The sequence below is a fragment of the Terrapene carolina genome, unplaced genomic scaffold (genome assembly GCF_002925995.2).
Source record: "Terrapene carolina triunguis isolate 2854851 unplaced genomic scaffold, T_m_triunguis-2.0 Scaffold95, whole genome shotgun sequence".
In the NCBI taxonomy this organism is placed as follows: domain Eukaryota; kingdom Metazoa; phylum Chordata; order Testudines; family Emydidae; genus Terrapene; species Terrapene triunguis.
Genome location: NW_020664446.1, coordinates 40,601,415 through 40,619,673, shown reverse-complemented (window position 1 = coordinate 40,619,673; position 18,259 = coordinate 40,601,415). Strand labels below are relative to the sequence as shown.

At 47.5% G+C, this 18,259-nt stretch overlaps 2 protein-coding genes across 2 annotated transcripts in view; one reads left to right on the top strand and one right to left on the bottom strand.

The window, feature by feature from the left end:
• Nucleotides 1-4,985, top strand: part of TYSND1 (trypsin domain containing 1) — a 32,242-nt gene extending 27,257 nt beyond the window's left edge. The window contains exon 5 of the mRNA XM_024201863.3: nucleotides 4,642-4,985. The gene's annotated coding sequence lies outside the window, so the exon portion shown is untranslated. The remainder of the gene's footprint in view (nucleotides 1-4,641) is intronic.
• Nucleotides 4,986-5,013: 28 nt separating this feature from the next.
• Nucleotides 5,014-18,259, bottom strand: part of SPOCK2 (SPARC (osteonectin), cwcv and kazal like domains proteoglycan 2) — a 49,623-nt gene continuing 36,377 nt past the window's right edge. The window contains exons 5-11 of the mRNA XM_024201865.3: nucleotides 16,790-16,904; nucleotides 15,550-15,664; nucleotides 14,491-14,610; nucleotides 9,643-9,861; nucleotides 7,936-7,998; nucleotides 7,207-7,344; nucleotides 5,014-6,446 (exon numbers count right to left, since the gene is read on the bottom strand). Of these exons, the coding sequence (XP_024057633.1) occupies nucleotides 6,310-6,446; nucleotides 7,207-7,344; nucleotides 7,936-7,998; nucleotides 9,643-9,861; nucleotides 14,491-14,610; nucleotides 15,550-15,664; nucleotides 16,790-16,904 (907 nt within the window). The 3' untranslated portion in view covers nucleotides 5,014-6,309. The remainder of the gene's footprint in view (nucleotides 6,447-7,206; nucleotides 7,345-7,935; nucleotides 7,999-9,642; nucleotides 9,862-14,490; nucleotides 14,611-15,549; nucleotides 15,665-16,789; nucleotides 16,905-18,259) is intronic.

Here is an 18,259-nt window from a genome sequence, read left to right as displayed (position 1 = left end):
GAGGCCAAGTCTTTTCTCTGCTGCACCCTGGAGCTGTGCCGTTTGAAAAGTTTATTTGACTTGGCTTTGTACAGGGAGAGGTTTGGGCTGTAAGCATAAGGGGACTTTGTACAATAGTTTGCATTGCCTCTTGTAAAGTTTTTTTTAGTGGTGTCTGTACCTAGTTTAGCACGGCCACCTGACCGTGTTAATGTTTTAACGTACACAGATGTCCCCTGTGTGGCACAGGTTAAGAAGTGTAAATGAAGCCAGTATTAATTCCAGAACACACTGTCTCAGCAGTCAAGGTGCTGCTCACTAAAGCAGACGCCTTTCTGTCTCCCTTTTAGAAGTATATGGTGTATGGACATAGACCCTTTAGGGGCACGCAGCTTTCGGAAGACGTTTACCCCGTCTCCTGCCTGTGTGAGCCACATGGTTCATAGCTAAAGTGGGAAAGAGTGAACAATCCCCATGATTGCAAAACAGTTTCAACATGGCACAAGAGCCAAGTCTTTGACAATGTATTACACTGACAAGGTGTTGCACTAGATTTCTGTTGAGCACTGAAGGCTGAACTTGCAACTGAACTGGATAAATGGCTGTTAAGCCTTAATGCAATCAGTGGGTGAACAGGGACAAGACATTTCCTTCACTTTAGACCTGCTCATGGAAACTGGCTATGAGGAATGGTATGTCATTCAGTTGCCAGATAGTGTGATTTGGGTGGGGGGTTGGAGAGAGGGACGCATCAACCTGTAGCAGAGCTACTGTTTGAAAAATGGGCCAGTTTTTCCACCTATTGACAGCACAGCCATGAAACTGGAATGCAGAATATCAGAGGCAAGTTTCTCAGACATGCCAGCGCAGGTGTTTTATAATAGCTCAGTAAACTAGCCTGTCCTTGTCAGTGTCTGGAAACAAGTCTAGCATGCATATTGACGTTCAGAACATACAGGAAAGGAGAAAAAATCATCTCTATGGCTCCTTGGATCAACACCACCCAGTGAGTGGGACATGAAGCTTCACGGCAAGAAGCTAGACCCTGTGGGGTTCTCTAACTCTCCATCTATGGCATGTTCTTCAGGGTCTCCCCTTAGAGGTGGTAGGAAAGCATCACAGAGGGCAGGGTAGGTGAAGGGTTAGGATAGCTTCTGCAAATTGGGGTAAGATGCTGATGAGAAAGAGCCCTAATGTAGCCATTTTTTAACCTGAAGGGTCCTTCCCCTTCTTTTTTGCAGCTTTACAGGATTGTCCCTAATTTTGTAGCATCTGCTTTCAGGACTTTGCACTCTGGCCAACACCTTTCTGGCTGAGAGGCATTGTCCCAACTCTTGCAAGAGCTGTTTGGCAACAGCCTGGCCAGGTGTAACTTAAGACACTTCCCTCCCCTCCCCTGGAGCTCAGCATGCTACCTCTGCAGCAGATGGATAACTTGAGTCTCCCCTGCTGGGTGTCAGCTGCCATTTGGAATTCACACTCCAGCCCGAGTCTTTTAGAACAGAGAAGATGACAGCACTGGGGAGGGGGGAAAGAGTGTTTATAAATTTTTATTTATTTTTTTAAAAATAACGTATTTCATTTCGTGGTGTGTGTACTTGTTTCTTTAGGTTAAGTATTAGGCAGAGACAGACAATGTGAAACAGCTTTCCCTGGCGGCCTTGTGAAGCAGGACAGGAGTGTAACAGCTGGGAAAAGGGGGCCCTAAGAATCGAAATGCTTGGCGCGCTAGTGCCCATCAAATGCACACATACATTCTAACACTTGGTTTGGATTAACATCTAAGATTACTGAGAGATACAATTTCAGCACTTAAATATACAAACTGAAATCCAAGCACTTGAACACGATTCTTAACTCTAAGTTCAAAGTTATTGCACATAAGACATTTTAATATATTTCAGGCTACACGCTGTTGCTCCTCTCTGAACTTTGTTAGTCAGTTTCTTTCATTAAGCATATAATTAAAAAACAAAATGAACATGTTTTGAACACCTTCAAAATACTTATCTGTTAGTGGTTTTAATATACATAGCTCTCAATCGCCAGTGAGCTAATCGCCAGTTTGGAGGAGAAGAGAGAAAGAGATGGATAAAAGGTTTAAAGCCACGGCACTACATTTTGTAGTGACAGGGCAGTTCCCTAGTAAAAGAGAAGTGTATGGGAAAGATCCACAGGAAGCTTGAATGCAAAAACACAGAGAATGATCAGCCACACTTGAAAAGCCTACAGCTGAGCCAGTGCCCTCCACGGGCCTTAGGATTCCACCTGCCCACTTTGCATCGTCCCAGATCCCACCTCTCATTCTATTTACCTTGACCAGAAGGCTAAGACTCCTTTCCATGTCCAGCTACCCCATTCCTACTTTTCTGGGGGGAGAGGGTGTGTGCTGCTGTGCAATGCAAGGCCCTTCCTCTTCTGCTCAGAGTCTGAGCCTGGTTTTTCCAATGCCCTCCTAGTTCCTTCCATCTCTGGGGCTGAGAACCAGGACCAGGAATGGAAGCTAGGTCTTCTGCACAGCAGTGAAGAGCACTAGCCACAGGGTCAGACAGCCAGTCATGGACATCGCAATGGCTTAGTTCAGTCTTAAGGAAAAAAAACATTAACAAAACAAGTGTAGCTAGACATTTCCTCTCCTAACTCCCCTCCTGCCAGTGACACATTGTGCTAGCACAACTGCTTACTATGTGGGCAGGCGTGATGGTCAAGCTGCTTGCTAAATGATATAGCAGCTGATTCCTATGGGAATGGTGGTGGTGTCAATTAAACTAGAATCCCAACACACAGGTTGTTGTATTTACAACCAGGAAAAATTACAGTAGGGAGGGTATTTCTGTTGTTAAAATACCTTGTGTACACGTTAGCAGGTAGGTAGAGCTCTGGAAAGCAAAGGGCTGCAAATGATTTGTGTGTTTGTTCCTTTGTTTATATTTTGGCCTCTGCAGCTAAAGGAGGAGCTGACCTCTGCAGCAATATAGGTCTTGTTAGCAGAGGCAAACACCTCCAGTGGAGCTTTTCACTGCTGAACTGAATCCTAGCACAATCACTGCAGCCTTGAGCCTGGTTGAGACTGAAGGATGCCAATGCCTTAATAACTAGTCCAAAACTCAGAGGCAAGCCCCACCGTCTCGGGGGAAGGAGGGGCTCTACATGGCTACAGCGCTTCGGGATTAGAAAATTGCTTCTTTGATTCAAAAACATATTTACAGGTTATTAAACATGCACAACTGGAAGCAAATCCAGTACCAGACACAGGCAGGCATGAAGCAAACAAAAGAGACTGGACCAGCCCCAAAAGGCAATGACAACGGGAGGGATGTAAAAGTGAGCTTTTAGGAATGAAAGGTCAAGCGTGTGTTATGGCTTATGAGGGGATGCTGATGGGGAAAAAAATCCAATACAAAACACAAACTCTAAGAAAAACAGAACATTTCAAGTAGCGCACTGACTGAGAAGGTCATCCCCTTCGGGAGTGGCACATTCAACTACAGTGTCCCCTTATCGGTCATGGTCAATTATTCTTTCCTCAGAAGATCAGGAGAAATAGCTGAATAAAGGGGGATAAGCTGTCTCTGTGTATTTATTAGAGAGAGATTGGGCGAAAAGGAATGTAAAGCGTTCCACACAGCAAGGTGCATTTATTATCACAGCTAGCTACATAACAGTGTTCTCTAATATGGTATCATTGCAAGCATGTTACTTGGGTTTACTGGGATTTTAGATTTTTTAATATTTTTTTTAGGAATATGCAGTAGCACACTGAGCTTCTGGTTCAGCCTTTTAGACTTAATGTCACATAAGATCTGAAATGCCCAACGTAAGCCACGCTGGCTACCGCTGTTTTACCACACACCCACACCCACTCTCTCTCTCTCTCTCTGCACTGGGGCACGTTTACACTGCACACACACATGCACAGACTTTCAAGGCACACACCCATATGCCCACAGGGCCACACATACAATATCAGCATCTGATTGCTGGGGGCCATTCCATCAAACTGAAATTAACATAGCTTGGGTCGAATCCAGCTTCCAGTTAAGTTACTGGCAAAATTTACATTGACGTCATGGGAATAGGATTAAGCCCCTTATTTGTGTGTGTGCTCATTGTAAGTATCTCCATCAAAAAAAGTGAACCAACCTTCTTAAGCCAACAGCAGACACCCAGTTTGCGATCATGGAGGCTGCACTGAAAATAGGGGGTGGGTGGCTTGTCCGTGAGTGGGGAGATGGCTTTTCTTTCACTGAAGGAATGTCATTTTCATCTTCAGTTGCACTGTGTCCCCATGCTCCTCACCAAGTTGCTTCCTATGCCCCACTAACCTACTCTTCCTGCCTTTAAATACGTGTTCTTGGGGAACTGGTTCTTCTGTATTAAAACCTAAAGCATTGGCTTTTCCAGCTCATCAGAGCTTCTCAATCGTCCAGTGACTAACAGAACATTCAAAAGTGACCAAAAATACCTCAGCCCAACCCCCTGATGGGCACACAAACTGAATAGAAAGAAACTAGGTGCTTTCCAGAGAGAGCAATGACAAAAAACTCTGGTACGTGCATTGTTCACATTCAGTAAGTGCCTTGTCTCCTGGAGGGGAAGGAAAGTGCTCTACTTCTTACAAAGAAACTGACCTTTCAGACTTTGTTTCCCCTTTTCTGGCAGGGTGAAGGTGGCAGAATACTCCCACGAACAGGGAAAGATGCGAACTGGAGCTATGTTGCCACTAGTCCCTCATCTCATCTTCTGCTACATGGAGGCTTTCTGGGACTGATAATGGAAATTGTGGCTGGAATTACACAATGGTTTCAAGAAGCTGAATGGGCAGCCTTATAGCCAGTTCTACTGGTCTGAGCAGCTCCCAGCTTTGCAAAGAGTAGAACACGGGAAGGAGTTTTCTGAAGCCCACAACACATCTCACTTACACACACACACACAAAATTCTAATCAATGCTTTGGACAAGACAAAGCTGCAGTCTATGTGATCACCCATTGTCACTGAACCCTCCTCTTCCCCTCCCCCCCCCCCCCCCCAATAACTAATAAATGGACCTGACACCACCAATACATTTCACCTGGCCCCATTAATGGGTATCATATAGCAATGGCTTTTGGGCACTACCAATCTGAGTCAGGTACCAGCCAAGCTTTCAGGTTTTCATAGGACAGCATGTGCTTATCTGATCCTGTTAGTTCATGGTTTGTCCCGCCTGTACCAGCTGCAAGGTACGCTTTCTCCAAGACCATTGACTGCTAGAAGCTGGCACTGGACATCAGGGGATGGATGGGAAGGAAGCAGGTACAGAGCAGGTTTTCTTGGGCTCTTATTGTAATGAGTCTGTCAATGCAGTTTGTTTTTTCATCATGCAAGGTCAAAAAGATTATTAAAATCATTGATCAAAACTTTGCTCCATAATTAAAATGGTCTGCAAGTCTAAGTGTCTGATCCCCTTTTCGGTGCCACTAGAAGATGCAGAATTAATTCATGACCAATCTTTTTGGCAAACAGCTTCAATACCCCTTTTGGTTTTAAGGTAGCTGAGCAAGCCACAGGTGCCTAAACAGTCATTGACCTACCACTAGAGCATTGCTTTCAACAGCAAGATGCAATATCCTTATAGGTTAATTTCCCCCAAGAAACAGGAACCTCAAACAGGCCCAAGGACAATTCCGTCTCACCCACACTGGGTACAGCCCTGCATTTGGACTGTGGCAGTACAATTCTTCACCTAAACTTGAGGCGAGTGAAGGACTGCATGCTAGTACAGCCTGTCATTCAAACCATGGCAGTGCATGTGCTACAATGCAGACTGGGAAACGCTCCTGTGATTTTCCGAGGTGTTTGCAGTGTGCAACTGCTAAAGTCAGTGGTGAGCTAGCTCAGCAGCCAGATTTCTATAACAAGCTATTAATTACTGGTGGGTATTTTTACTCAGTGGTTAACATGGCTGTGAATATGCATGTGGGTATGGATATGTGTGAGCATGTGCACACTAGGGGGGGTGTGCCCATGGGCTGAAATATTTATCAGTACAGACCTAAAAGTGGAACAAAAAACCCCAACTGAACCAACACTGCAGACTGCTTTTTACTTTTGCTTTGCTACAGTGGTGCTTTCAGCTATATTGGGAGAATGCAGGGTGTCCCTGGGGCATTGTAAATAGCACTCCAAGCATCCACACATACATACATGCGCACACACTTTTTCTACTATAGTAAGTTACATTCAACTGTGTTTCCTGATCATCTCATTAAGCTGCTCATCTCCTTCGAGTTTGACTGCTGTCACGCCTTGCTGCCAGCATCCCGACCAAACTGTGCTCTTCTCCGCTTCTACCATATGTAGCCTCCATCGTCTGCCTCTCCCTCCTCTTCTTCAGCCTCTTCTCCAGCTTCCTCAGTCTCTTTCTCTTCCTCATCCTCCCATCCAACGCCACTCCCAAAATCCCCCGAGAACCCAACTATGTCATCTACAACAACAAGACAGCGCGAGTTAGGGAAATCACTCAGTTGGGAGCCCAGCGTACCTCACAACATTCTGCTGTAGGCTGAGAGAGGGAGCCAGCTAGATTAAAGCTAGCTTGGGGGTGTCTACTTGAGTTGCCTGCGATTACAGTGTAGACATACCCACAAATGAGTGTTTGCAAACTCAGCCCTGCCCAGTTCTAACAATGCGACCCATTCTTCCCCAGTGGTGGCCCTTCTATCCCAGCACCAGGCCTTGACATAGCTCTCCCAGTGTACCTCTGTCCTCATCAACATCCCTGCTATCCCAATCTGAGGTACTCCTCAAGCACCATCCTCTGGTCAGGACAAACTGTGCCAAAGTGGGTAAAGGTTTTACAATGTAAATGAACATCCATTAGGGACTAGGATGAGGTTTGTTTTCATTTGCTATGACCTAACCTCACATCTGTTGGGCTCAATGCAGGAATCATTGGAGGAGGCCCTATGGCCTGTGCCAGGTGATCACGATGGGTCCCTGTGGCCTTAAAGATCTATGAATCCGAATCCAAATTTCCTGAGTTCTTAACATTCAGGCATAGGCTTTGGTGACCCTTTGGGTGCAGGCTTTGCAGGCGTGCTTGCTCTACATGGCTCCTGTGATAGTGACTTGCCTCTTCTTGAAGCAACCACGCAGCCAAAGCTGCTCCTCTGTGATGCAATGCTCATTCATTGCCAAGTCAGATGGACATGAATACTCCCCCCTCCTCCCTCCAGTGTCCTTACCACAGTCCGGGTTTCCACGTATCCGTGTTCCTGTCAGCTCCATGCCAAGCTGGTCAACACACCAGCACTCCCCACTGCTCTGGTCACACTGCATCTTCCTGTAGTATCCATCTTCATCGCAGCTTGGAATGAAAACACCTGGGGAAAAATGACAGGAGTCTCCAAAATTGGGCCCAGTGTGAGAACAGGAAATCTACAGTATAATAGCTACTGCTGCATTTGAAACATGGAGATGGACTCAGCTGTTCTAAAAAGAGTTACTGAACAAACGTCTCAGAAATCCAGCAACCTGCAGTGGACGCTGCCTCACAAGAAGGTGAAATACCAGGAGCATGCACAAAGGGGCAGGTCACAGAGTGCATTTATCAGAAGTTCAGGGGAAGAGCTCACAAAGCAAGAATGTCACAGCTGCATACAACTTATAACAAGGTCTCAGATGAGTCCAACAGTAACTCAGAGTAACATCTAATGCATCACAGTGAGAAATATCATACTGGGATTCTGAGGTGGGTAATATCTCAACTACAGGGAGGTAAAGGGGTCGGGACAGATATCAACTCTGCTCAGAAGGAATGTGAAGGGCGAGAGAACTTCACAACCATGATTAACCCAACATGGTTAGCAATGCCAAGCCCAGGGGCCAGAAGCTGTGCCAGGACTAGATCCTGCTACAAGGAGAAGTCCATCCCATCCACCATTACTGGGAAGTTCACATGGCTCATGACTCACCAGGTTTCTTTTTTGCTGCTTCTTGGATCTGGATCCTTTCCAGCTCCACGAGACAGGGGGGCTCTGTAATACCCAAAGCAAACACTTCTTAGAGCTAAGTGGGCATCTCAGCACGCATATCTGTTTTTATTTAGGGAGGACTCCTCCTTCAGAGATGGCCAGGGGATTGGTGGTGAACGGAGGATGAGGATCGCCTTAAATTGGTCAGAAGAACCAGGTTTGCTCAATCTCTCTCCTCATCCAACCCCACTCCTCCCAGCTTCCTTTATGTGCTAATCAGGGAGCCCCTCCCCGCCCCCCACCCCGGCCAGTGGAATCTAGAGCCTTGGACACAGTCAGGCTCTTAGTTAACTTCCTCACGGTCTCACTCCGTTAGAATGACACATTCTGAAGAAGTGGCTCTTCTGTCAAGATCTTCCCATTCATCATCAGTGCCTCACCCAGTTCATTGTATAATGCGGGGCTGTCCTCATATTGGACTTCAATGGAAATGTTAGGTAGGATGACTGTTTTCTAAGTACATTCTGCTCTTTATTGCCCTTTATATTTATTTATAGCAGTATATATATTACTGTAGCCCCTTGTCTGGCATCTGGCTGCCTCACTGCTTTTTAACCAGAAAGTGGCTCTCAAACTTTTTTACTGGTGACCCCTTTCACATAGCAAGTCTCTGAGTGCGACCCCCATTATAAATTAAAAACACTTTTTTATATATTTAACACCATTATAAATGCTGGTGGCAAAGTGGTTGGGGTGGAGGTTGACAGCTCGCGACCCCCCCATGTAATAACCTAGCGACCCCCTGAAGGGTCCCGACCCCCAGTTTGAGAACCCCTGGGCTAGAGCAATATCTACTGTCACTGCCTGGGAATCACTCCACGCTGCCATCCTGAAATTCAGTTAATAGCCTGTCTGAACAGATGTGCCTTACAGTAGGCCCTGAACGTGACCAAAGCCTGGCTCTGGTGAACTGTCAGAGGAAGTCAGTACAAAAGGTAGGAGCCTTTTCTGAAAATACCCTAGGTCAGGGGTGGCCAACTTGTGGCTCCAGAGCCACATGCGGCTCTTCAGAAGTTAATATGCGGCTCCTTGTATAGGCACCGACTCCGGGGCTGGAGCTACAGGCGCCAACTTTCCAATGTGTCGGGGGGGGGTGCTCACTGCTCAACCCCTGGCTCTGCCACAGGCCCTGCCCCCACTCCACCCCTTCCTGCCCCCTCCCCTGAGCCTGCCGTGCCCTCGTTCCTCCCCCTTCGCCCCCAGAGCCTCCAGCACATCAAGGAACAGCAGATCGGGAGGTGCAGGGAGGGAGGAAGAGGCACTGATTGGCAGGGCTGCCAGTAGGTGGGAGGCGCTGGGAGCTGGTGGGGGAGCTGATGGGGGACTTCTGGCATATTATTGTGGCTCTTTGGCAATGTACATGGGTAAATTCTGGCTCCTTCTCAGGCTCAGATTTCTGCCCTAGAGATTTCTGTCCTGGGACCTGACAGCAGAGGCACCCCAGGTGACCTTACCTGCTGGAATGGGACACAGTAGGAGGGAGTTTCTGTAATCTGATGTCTTAAGAAAGCCAAACCAGCTGGGGCTTTACAGAAGCAGGTAGACATTTTGTGAGGTTACTGACTCTTGGATAGCCATATAGAATTGCTGACTGAAAAGCCCATACAAAACAGCACTCTCTCTAAAGGAAACCTGGTGACGACGCACTTTCTCTCCAGAAGCAGAAGCACCATTCGGCAGTGGAGACGTGGCCGTCCTTATAGGTGTCACAGGAGTTGAAGAAGGGCCGGATGCAAATCTCATACTTGTCTAGGTTGATAGCTGCGAGCTCTGTCTGGTCCAGGAAAAGGTCATTGTTTGTGTCCAGCTTGGAAAACATCCAGCCAATGGAATCCTTGCAACTGGCCACCAGGCTCTTGTCCAGCACTGTGAGCAAACCGAGGGAATGCAGGAGAAAGAGAGGGAACAGCAGAGAGAGAGGAGCGAGAGTCAAATCAAAAGTGCCTTTATCCCCTCACCCACACCACCACCATGCACACAGGTACTGTCAGATGGCAGTGTCTCCTGGAAGGGTGGATTGTTAGCAATGGTCAAACTCACCGGCTGAATTGTGTGCGTAACCACGGGATTCAGGACAGAAAATAAAAGGGAGAAAAATGAAGACTGGGGACTGTCCTGGGATAGAGGGTTTCCTTGTCAGAGAGTCTGCAAAATCATTTAGGCTTTATCAGCTGAAGTGCTTCTCCTGCTTCTCACCCAAGAACAGCACCCCCTTGCTGTGTCCTTTCTGTGTCAGAGTGAATGGCGTGCTGGCATGAGGTGCCAGACTGGGGCAAACAGGCTGCTACGCACCCTTTATTTTCAGAGGCCAGGCCAATTTTGTCATGAATGCTTCCTTTTGAGGGCTGGTGAAATGCCCTGACCTTGTGACAGTGCCCTGACATGAAGCCATGACGCTGATGTGGCCTAAGGAACCAGGACATTGGGATGGAATGGATCTCTGCTGCAGGACAAATTTATACAGGGTGAAGGAGGTCAGGAAGAACTACAGGGAGGATCACAGGGCATAAAAGCTGAGCTCTGCAGCGTCTGAGCGCTTCACCCGATGAGTCCTGCACTGTTGTGAACTGTAATCCCTGCCAGCTACACACAGATCGCACAGCATAGAGGATTGTTAAGCTGTGTCTCTGGGCAACACTCTTCAAACCCGGCTTCCCTTTCCCTATTCACAGAGGGTACAAAGCAGCTGCCAGTTTGGCTCTGGATGGACTTCCTAGCAGCTGGAGAAAACAAACATGGCCCATGGTTCTGATTATCAGAGCTGAAGGAGGAAAGCTCACGGGAAGGGGTGGCAGAGAAGTGTCTGCCTCAAACACAGCTCCTACTGCTGATTTCATCAAACAAATTCCCCCCAAGGAGCAATCAGCTCAGAGATTTTTGTTCACTGACATTTAAACTAACCAGATTCCTCCAGGCTGAGCTCACTTTACACTCCACATGTGCTTCCGGACCAGGGAGGTACTTCGTTTTAATAGGCACACTGAAGTGTTTGCCTTGCTTGTGCTCACAGCAATTGGCAGAGCTGATGGGCCATGCAGAGACCTCTCTCATTATTCTGCTTGACCAGTGCCTATCTAACACAATAATGGCTACAACCCCAACCAGCCAGGTTTCTGCACGGCCAACCTTTATTCAATCTTAAAAGTTACACAGTGGACACTTTCAGCCACTCAGAAAAGCTCTGTATGCATTAAAAATTATCATCTTTTTACCTGCATAGTAGGCCCTCGGATTGGCCATAACATACCACTGGGATAGTCTCAAAGCCAACCAGAATGCAGCAGGTTAATAATGGCACATGCAGTAAGATTTACTCCACTGCACCAAAATCCATCAGATAAAATGGTCTGATCACCACCCATCACTGGAATCATAAAGACATTTCAATAGAACATTGTCACAGGAGATTTATATTATCATTTCATTCACTGCCGAGATGTGGCTGCCTCCAGAGTGGAATATGGGAGCTGTTTAGCAAAGCACAGCAGTACTACACAACAGTTCAGCCTAGGATTTCAGTATCCCACTGAAACTAGAGGGAGTTCAGGTAGGCAGAATGAAATTATCCAGGCTGGAATCTGACTGGAGCTCCTGGGATGACATGCCTATTCTTACAAAAAGGATCTTTAATAACTACATGTGGTCAGGAGCCTGCTTTGAGATCTTAAAAACAGCAACACAAGGAACCCAATTTCCAACTAGCCCCATGCTAGAACATTGGTCCTGCACTGACTCAAAAGGAAGGATATCAGCCCCACTTCCTGTAGCACCTAGATGTTCTATGGAGTTTTCCCTGCCAAATTCAGTCCTGATCCAACCCTGCTTACAGCAGCAGGTCTCGTAAGGTCACAGCACAAGGCTGTCCAACAACAAGGTATGGGTCCTATCTGAAAATGCACCAGCTTCATCTTGGTATTTATATAACACATTGACCTTATCCTGGGACAACGTTCTCTCCCCGAGATTATGAGCCAGATTCTCTGGCCACCAAGTTCCCTATGTGGTGCACAGTGAATGTAAAACAGCTGGAGATTCCCCCTGGATGTGTGTAGGGGGACTCTCCACCAGAATAAAGCTAGAGCAGTCAGCTCCACCGTGTCTCTTGCACTGGAAACCTCTGCCCCAGTGTAAGGGGAAGGAGAAGTGTGTCAGGTGGGGAAGGGGAGTAGAGGAGTTACGATCCGTTTTGCCCAGTTCTCCATAGGTGGAAGGCACCTGAGGGATCCTACCCCCTGCAGCTTTAACTGATGCTGGTGCCAAGCAACTGAAAATTAGGGAGCTGCAATTGGCTCCCTGATAGACTCCCTCTCCACTGTACCTGAGCAGAGCATGGGCACAGTGGAGAATCAAGACAACCACACACACCCCTCCATGCATCTTGCACTGGAACCCATTCACCCAACCCTCCCTGCTGGATACTTCTCAGCCCTGTGGGTTTCATCAGCAGCTTGCAATCTCCCATCTTAGTGTGGCACATCTGTTGTCTCTGGGCTATCAGCTATGAGGCTGATGTCAGGGAAAGCAGCACTGTGACTGCACCTTACTGTGTCTTGTTTCCCCATCTGCCCCCAGGACACTGACATCTCCCACAAGCCCTGCCTGCCTCTGTCACGTAGGCCCCTCACCAAAATGCACATGACATCAGTAGGTCTCATTTGAGCTTGGCTGATCTAGATTAAGGGCATAGGTTGTGAAAAAGGTACCCAGCATGTCAAACATGTCTCATGCTAATGGACATACGTGGCATGTCAGACAGCTGTCCTGAATGGAACGATCCACTGGAAATTCAGAACACTGTCATCAGTGAATGCGTCTTGCAGCATAGGACTCCCACAGCCCACCTGAAAGCCTTTTAGACATGTCAGCAAGCACACATGGGCCAAGCCTGCTCCAGAATTCATGTGCCAGGCCACTGGTAATTTTGCTCTCCCAGTCCAATAATCTATGCTCCCTTTGGGGAGGAAACATCGCATCATTTGCATTAGGCCTGATTTAGGAATAAAGAAATGGAGATCCAATACCCAAGTCTTGGCCCAGCTCCTCAGCTGATGTAAATTGGAATAGCTCTGTTGAAGCCAAGGGTACTACACTGATTTACACCAGCTAGGAATCTGGCCCCATGTCACCACTGACAGCATCAGGGAATTCACCCACTGTGGCTGTAGCCCTGATGCAGCTCCACTGTTGGCAGCACTGCATAGACAATTTGCTGGCAGACACAGACGTTGAAGCACTGGGCCACGTAGATGTATTAGAAGCAAAGTTAGACCATGGGATGCTTCAAACACTGGGGGCTGCCTGGAGTCCCATTGTCACTAGCACTCCCGCTGCCACTATAACCAGGAGAGCTGGACTGGTGGAAGCAACGGTGGGAGATTCGGGGCAGAAAAGCCTAGTGCATCCATGTCCTGGAGTGACTGGTTTATGCCCCGAAGCAGGATGATTAATGTCCCTTATATATTTTTATCCTGGCTAATGAAACCATGGAGGAAATTCTGATTACATAGCTCAATATCTATTCCTTGTTTGAGCCCTACTAAGTTCTTCTCTTCAAAATACATTGTGGCAGTGAGTTCCACAGATTAACTAGGTGTTGTGTAAAAAAGGATGTATTTTTATCAGTTTTAGATTTGTTGCCTTTTCAATTAATTGAAGGCTCCCTTGTTCTTGAATTATGAGAAAGGTCAAAAAGTAAAGATGGGCCAGTGGAGGGAAAGGGTGTGCCGGGGCTATGGGTCTAGTCTGAGAGTGGGGTTCTACTTCCAGTTGTGCCACAGACTTCCTGTGTGACCATGGGTAAGTCATTTAGCCTTTCTGTGCCTCAATCCCCATCTGTAAAACAGGGTTAATAGCACTCACTTACTTCATAGAGGTGTTGTGAGGAGAAATATATCATAGACTGAAGTGCTCAGATAGTGCATCACCTTCTTTATACCATATTTACTGTTTGTTATTATATACCTCTAACAACAGCCTCTTTATTTGCCTTTTCTAAAGGAAATCATCCCAATCTATGTGCTTCCCCCTTATGGCGAGGAAAGTCTAATTATTTATATGGCCTTTCTCTGGACCCTCCTTTTTCTGCTGTGTTCTTTTTGAGATAGGGTGATACTGTATAAAAGATATGCCTGTGTGACCATTAAACTAGTGACAACAATAAGAGGCAAGAGAAGCAGGTGTCTGGACACTTAGCAGTTATATGGTGGGATAGTAGCTATGCAGTGAGCTATAAGGGGCAAAGGTTCAATTGCAGTGCCGCAATATGAGAAATCCTAGACCATATTAATCGTGGTCTGCATTTCAGCCACTCTGCCACAGAGGCAGGAAGAATGGAACTAATGGACACTGAACTTAGCAAACTGAAATGCATGCACCAGACCTGACTGCACTGAGCAGTCTCCACCACTCTGCAGACCTTTGTTCCCGTCTCATCACAACCAGTATGAGGGAGAGGGGTTTGCGTGTCCACAAATGACAGATGTGCATTTTCCGTACCATTCACTGGATTGGCCCCTGGGTTTCCAGAACTGTTCTGCTTGGAGTTCTCACGTAGGAGCTGGAACCAGTCCCGCAGACGGTCTCCCAGGTCGGCTAAGTCCTGCCCGGTACAAGTCTCTGGAAATTAAATGGCGAACTATTAAACAAGCATCCCAGCCACCGGCAAGGGCTGGGAGGATGGAAATGGATGCCAGGATTGGATAGCTAGGGTAGTTACCTACATGGGGCACAAACGTGGCTTCGGGAGCATGGAAACAGATGTACCCACAATTTCTGGGGATGGTGATAGAGGAGGCCTGTTGTCATAGTCTCAAGGGTGGAGAGAAGTAAAAGGAGAAAGATGGGTAGGCAGTCCCAAAAGATCTCCCCTAATGCACTCCTCCAGCTAGTGATCCCCCAGCAACCAGCACTCTTCCAATCTTCACTGGCACCACCATCCTCACGCCTTCCCCAGGTTTCTGGGCTGGGGTCTCAGCCTGCCCTTGGATGACTTCTCTCTCTTGGCTCCTTTTCTCCACAGCTGTTCTATGCTTTGTTGTGCCTAGATCTTCTGCCATATAAGAGATCACTCTGCTGCAGAGTTAAGAAACAAACTCCAGCTCTATTAGGGCTGCTTACAACTAAGCTTCTTTGATCTCCTGGCTTCTCAGACAGGTCCCCAGGAGGTGTCTCACCAAACAGTTCCCTCCAGAAAACAGTATGCTGCCTGAACGTGTCTGCTGGCACTTCCGTATTGCTACAACATCGTCCATCTCATTGGGCTCCTGTCTGTACTGTCCCTGGTGCGCTCATCTTTTCTCCTCTCTCATTCTCTCTTGCCACCCCTTTGATTTCCATTCTTTTCTCCTTCTTCCTGCTTTGTGCCTTCACTTCTTGCTCTCCCTTCTGTCTCTGTTATACTCCCTCTCCCTACTACAGGCTCTGTCTTTAGAGTCAAGACAGCTCCACCTGCATTATTCTTTGTGTCCTCCCCTCCCCATCACAGGACATGCACTTTGCTTATTTATTTTATATCCAAGGGGAATAAAACAAACTAGGTAGCAGCTTCTCTCTTACCTTGTTTGACATCTGTGGTTGAAGTGGGGCCATGCTCGGTCGGGCAGGGGCACTGGCCCTCACATTTCACTGCCAGCTGCTTGCTGGTCAGGCAGGCTTGCTGCTCCAGTTTGCACTGAGAGAAGGAGCAGGAAGAGTCAGTGCAATAAGCACGATCCCGCTCTGAGTACTCCGCAACTCACACCACCCAAACCACGTTTGATTCTTGGATGGCAAAAGAAACTCCAATCAATCCCCTGGGTAACAAGTATGTTCCCAGCTGAGTGCAAAGCCTCACCAGTTACAGGTGTGAGAGCAAGGAGTCGACCCACCACCTCCAGAATATGCATAACCAAGAAGGGGCCCCAATAGAAATGTGCTCTTCTGAGTTTCATGTTTCCACACTCCCCAGGGATCATTCCAAAAAGCAAGGCCCCATACATAGGGTCAGTCCATTCCACTGATCTTGCAACTACTTTTGTGTAACCTTTTCAAGCAAGCCCAAGTCCAGGAGCAGAAGAGGTCTCTGAAGGGACCACCTTCTACCCAATCAGCAATATCGTCTATACAGAACCATATAGGCCAGATCTTTCCAACCAACCTTGCTTTCTGTTATTTCATCCCCACTCTAACTAGCAGGCGCGTGGTTCTGAGCTCCCTAAGTACAGTGGGTTTCTTGCAGCCCTGCTAAATCAGGGTGCAGAGGAGGGGATAGAATATACCCACTTAGAAATCTGTGAGGAAGCGCATGCACTTTTCTGGCAGCTCTGAAAGCTGAGCATAACGGCTTAACTAATACAGATTCCCATCTTCTAGTTACCAGATCTACAGGCAACAAAACGAGGTCGGCACAGCTTTCCCAAACGAGCTGTGATTCACTACTGAGCCATGCTGCCCTGTAAAGCTTTGGTGTACTGTACACAATGCACAGTATATCCGCTGCTAATGTTACCACCACAGCACCGTGCAGAATCCAGCACCGAGTGATACCATGTCCCCAGCTTGAGCTCACGTCACCCCTCCCGGTACTCCCCTCATGGACAACTGAGCCTAATTCCTCAGTCACTCCTGTGCCTCAGCACCAAGCCCAGGGAGTGTGGCTAGGGGACTGTTGCAGATACAGTGAATACCAATGCAGACTTGAGCTGCACTATTATAGCTGGCTCTTCACTGGAAGCCATGAAGCACAGCAGCTCCCCAGAGCCAACTCTTTGACACCCACCCTCCTTATCAATATATGAGCCTTTTCTGCCCCACTCACCACAGAGCTGTAAGTGTGTCCATCAGAGCCGCAGACAGATGCGAGCTGGGTCATGTGACATGGTTTGCAAAAGCTTTCTTTGTTTCCATGGTGTTTCAGGGCAGGCTGCTTGATTCTATCCATGGGGGGCGGGGAGAGAGAGAGACAGAGAGATGGATAGGTGCTAGGTAGGTTCACCCACACCTCCTCACTTCCCAACAGAACTTGCTCAAGGCTTCTGCTCTTTGGTTCCCCAAAGAAATCCGTTATTCTTATTATTCTGTGGTAAATTGTTCTCACTTTGCAGGCCTGCAGGCAGCTGTTCACCCGCCTGTCAAACTGGGGGGAGGGGGGAAAGGAAGGCCGCTGTGAGGGGAAGGATGAAAGTGATCTTTGGAGCAACAGATTTAGAACGGAAGCCCAAGTGATACTGGAGTTGATTGTCTTACCTGGGTCTCAAGACTGCAAGGGAAGGCAGGTGGGAGGTGGCTCTCCAGTCCCAAGGGAACAATTGATAAAAGAGCAGAGAGAACAAGGCGATTCTTAAAGGCCACAGAAAAACAAATGGGGGAGACACCAACATTATAGGGTGCGATGGCAATGGGCTCAGGCAGGGCCAGTCTGCCTGAGGGGCCTGGTGGTAATCAGTGTCCCGTTAATGCAGTTCTGACTGCTGGGACTGGAACAAACCACCATCCCAAAGTACGATGGGAGGCAGGCTTTCTCCACTGCGGGCTGTTGGGATAACTAGGCCTACAACTTTACCTAATTGGAAGCTCAACTGTAAAAAGTGAGTGAAAGTTCATAAATTGTCACAGTGACCAGTTATATAAAATTGTTTAAGAAAAGATGTAAGAAGGAGCTGGAAAGAGTGCATTAATTAAACAGGAAAGGATTTAGTGATACCACTCAAGGGCTGTGTTAAGATTATCACTGGTAAATGAGGAGTAGAAGACCAGAAATCAGTGAACTAAAATTGGGGTCAGGAAATTAGGCCTATTTAGGGTGACCAGATGTCTCGATTTTATAGGGACAGTTCCGATTTTGGGGTCTTTTTCTTATATAGGCTCCTATTACCCCCCTGTCCCAATTTTTCACACTTGCTGTCTGGTCACCCTAGGCCTATTTATGGACAAAATGATAAGGATGGACTATCCTGCCCACCACTCCCCGCTTGGGGTCCTCAGAAAGAGACTTTGGGAGAGGGGGTGTCAAACTGGCTACTGTGATGCTGGATGGCTGAAAGAAGAGAGGAGGGGAAGGAATGAGTTTCACCATCATGGCTGCCAGCCCCATCGTCTCCTGGGACCCCAGACCTTCTTCATCCTAATCCTGAAAATTGTCCTGACCAGAGGGACCCAGATGACATCGCCACTTCCACTGGCTTCAGCTGAACTCCAAATACCACCTGGGATGTTAGACTTTGTCACCCTCTACCCATGTATGTTCTTTTCCTTCCCCACCATATTTCTTGTCTTCCCTATTTCTCTC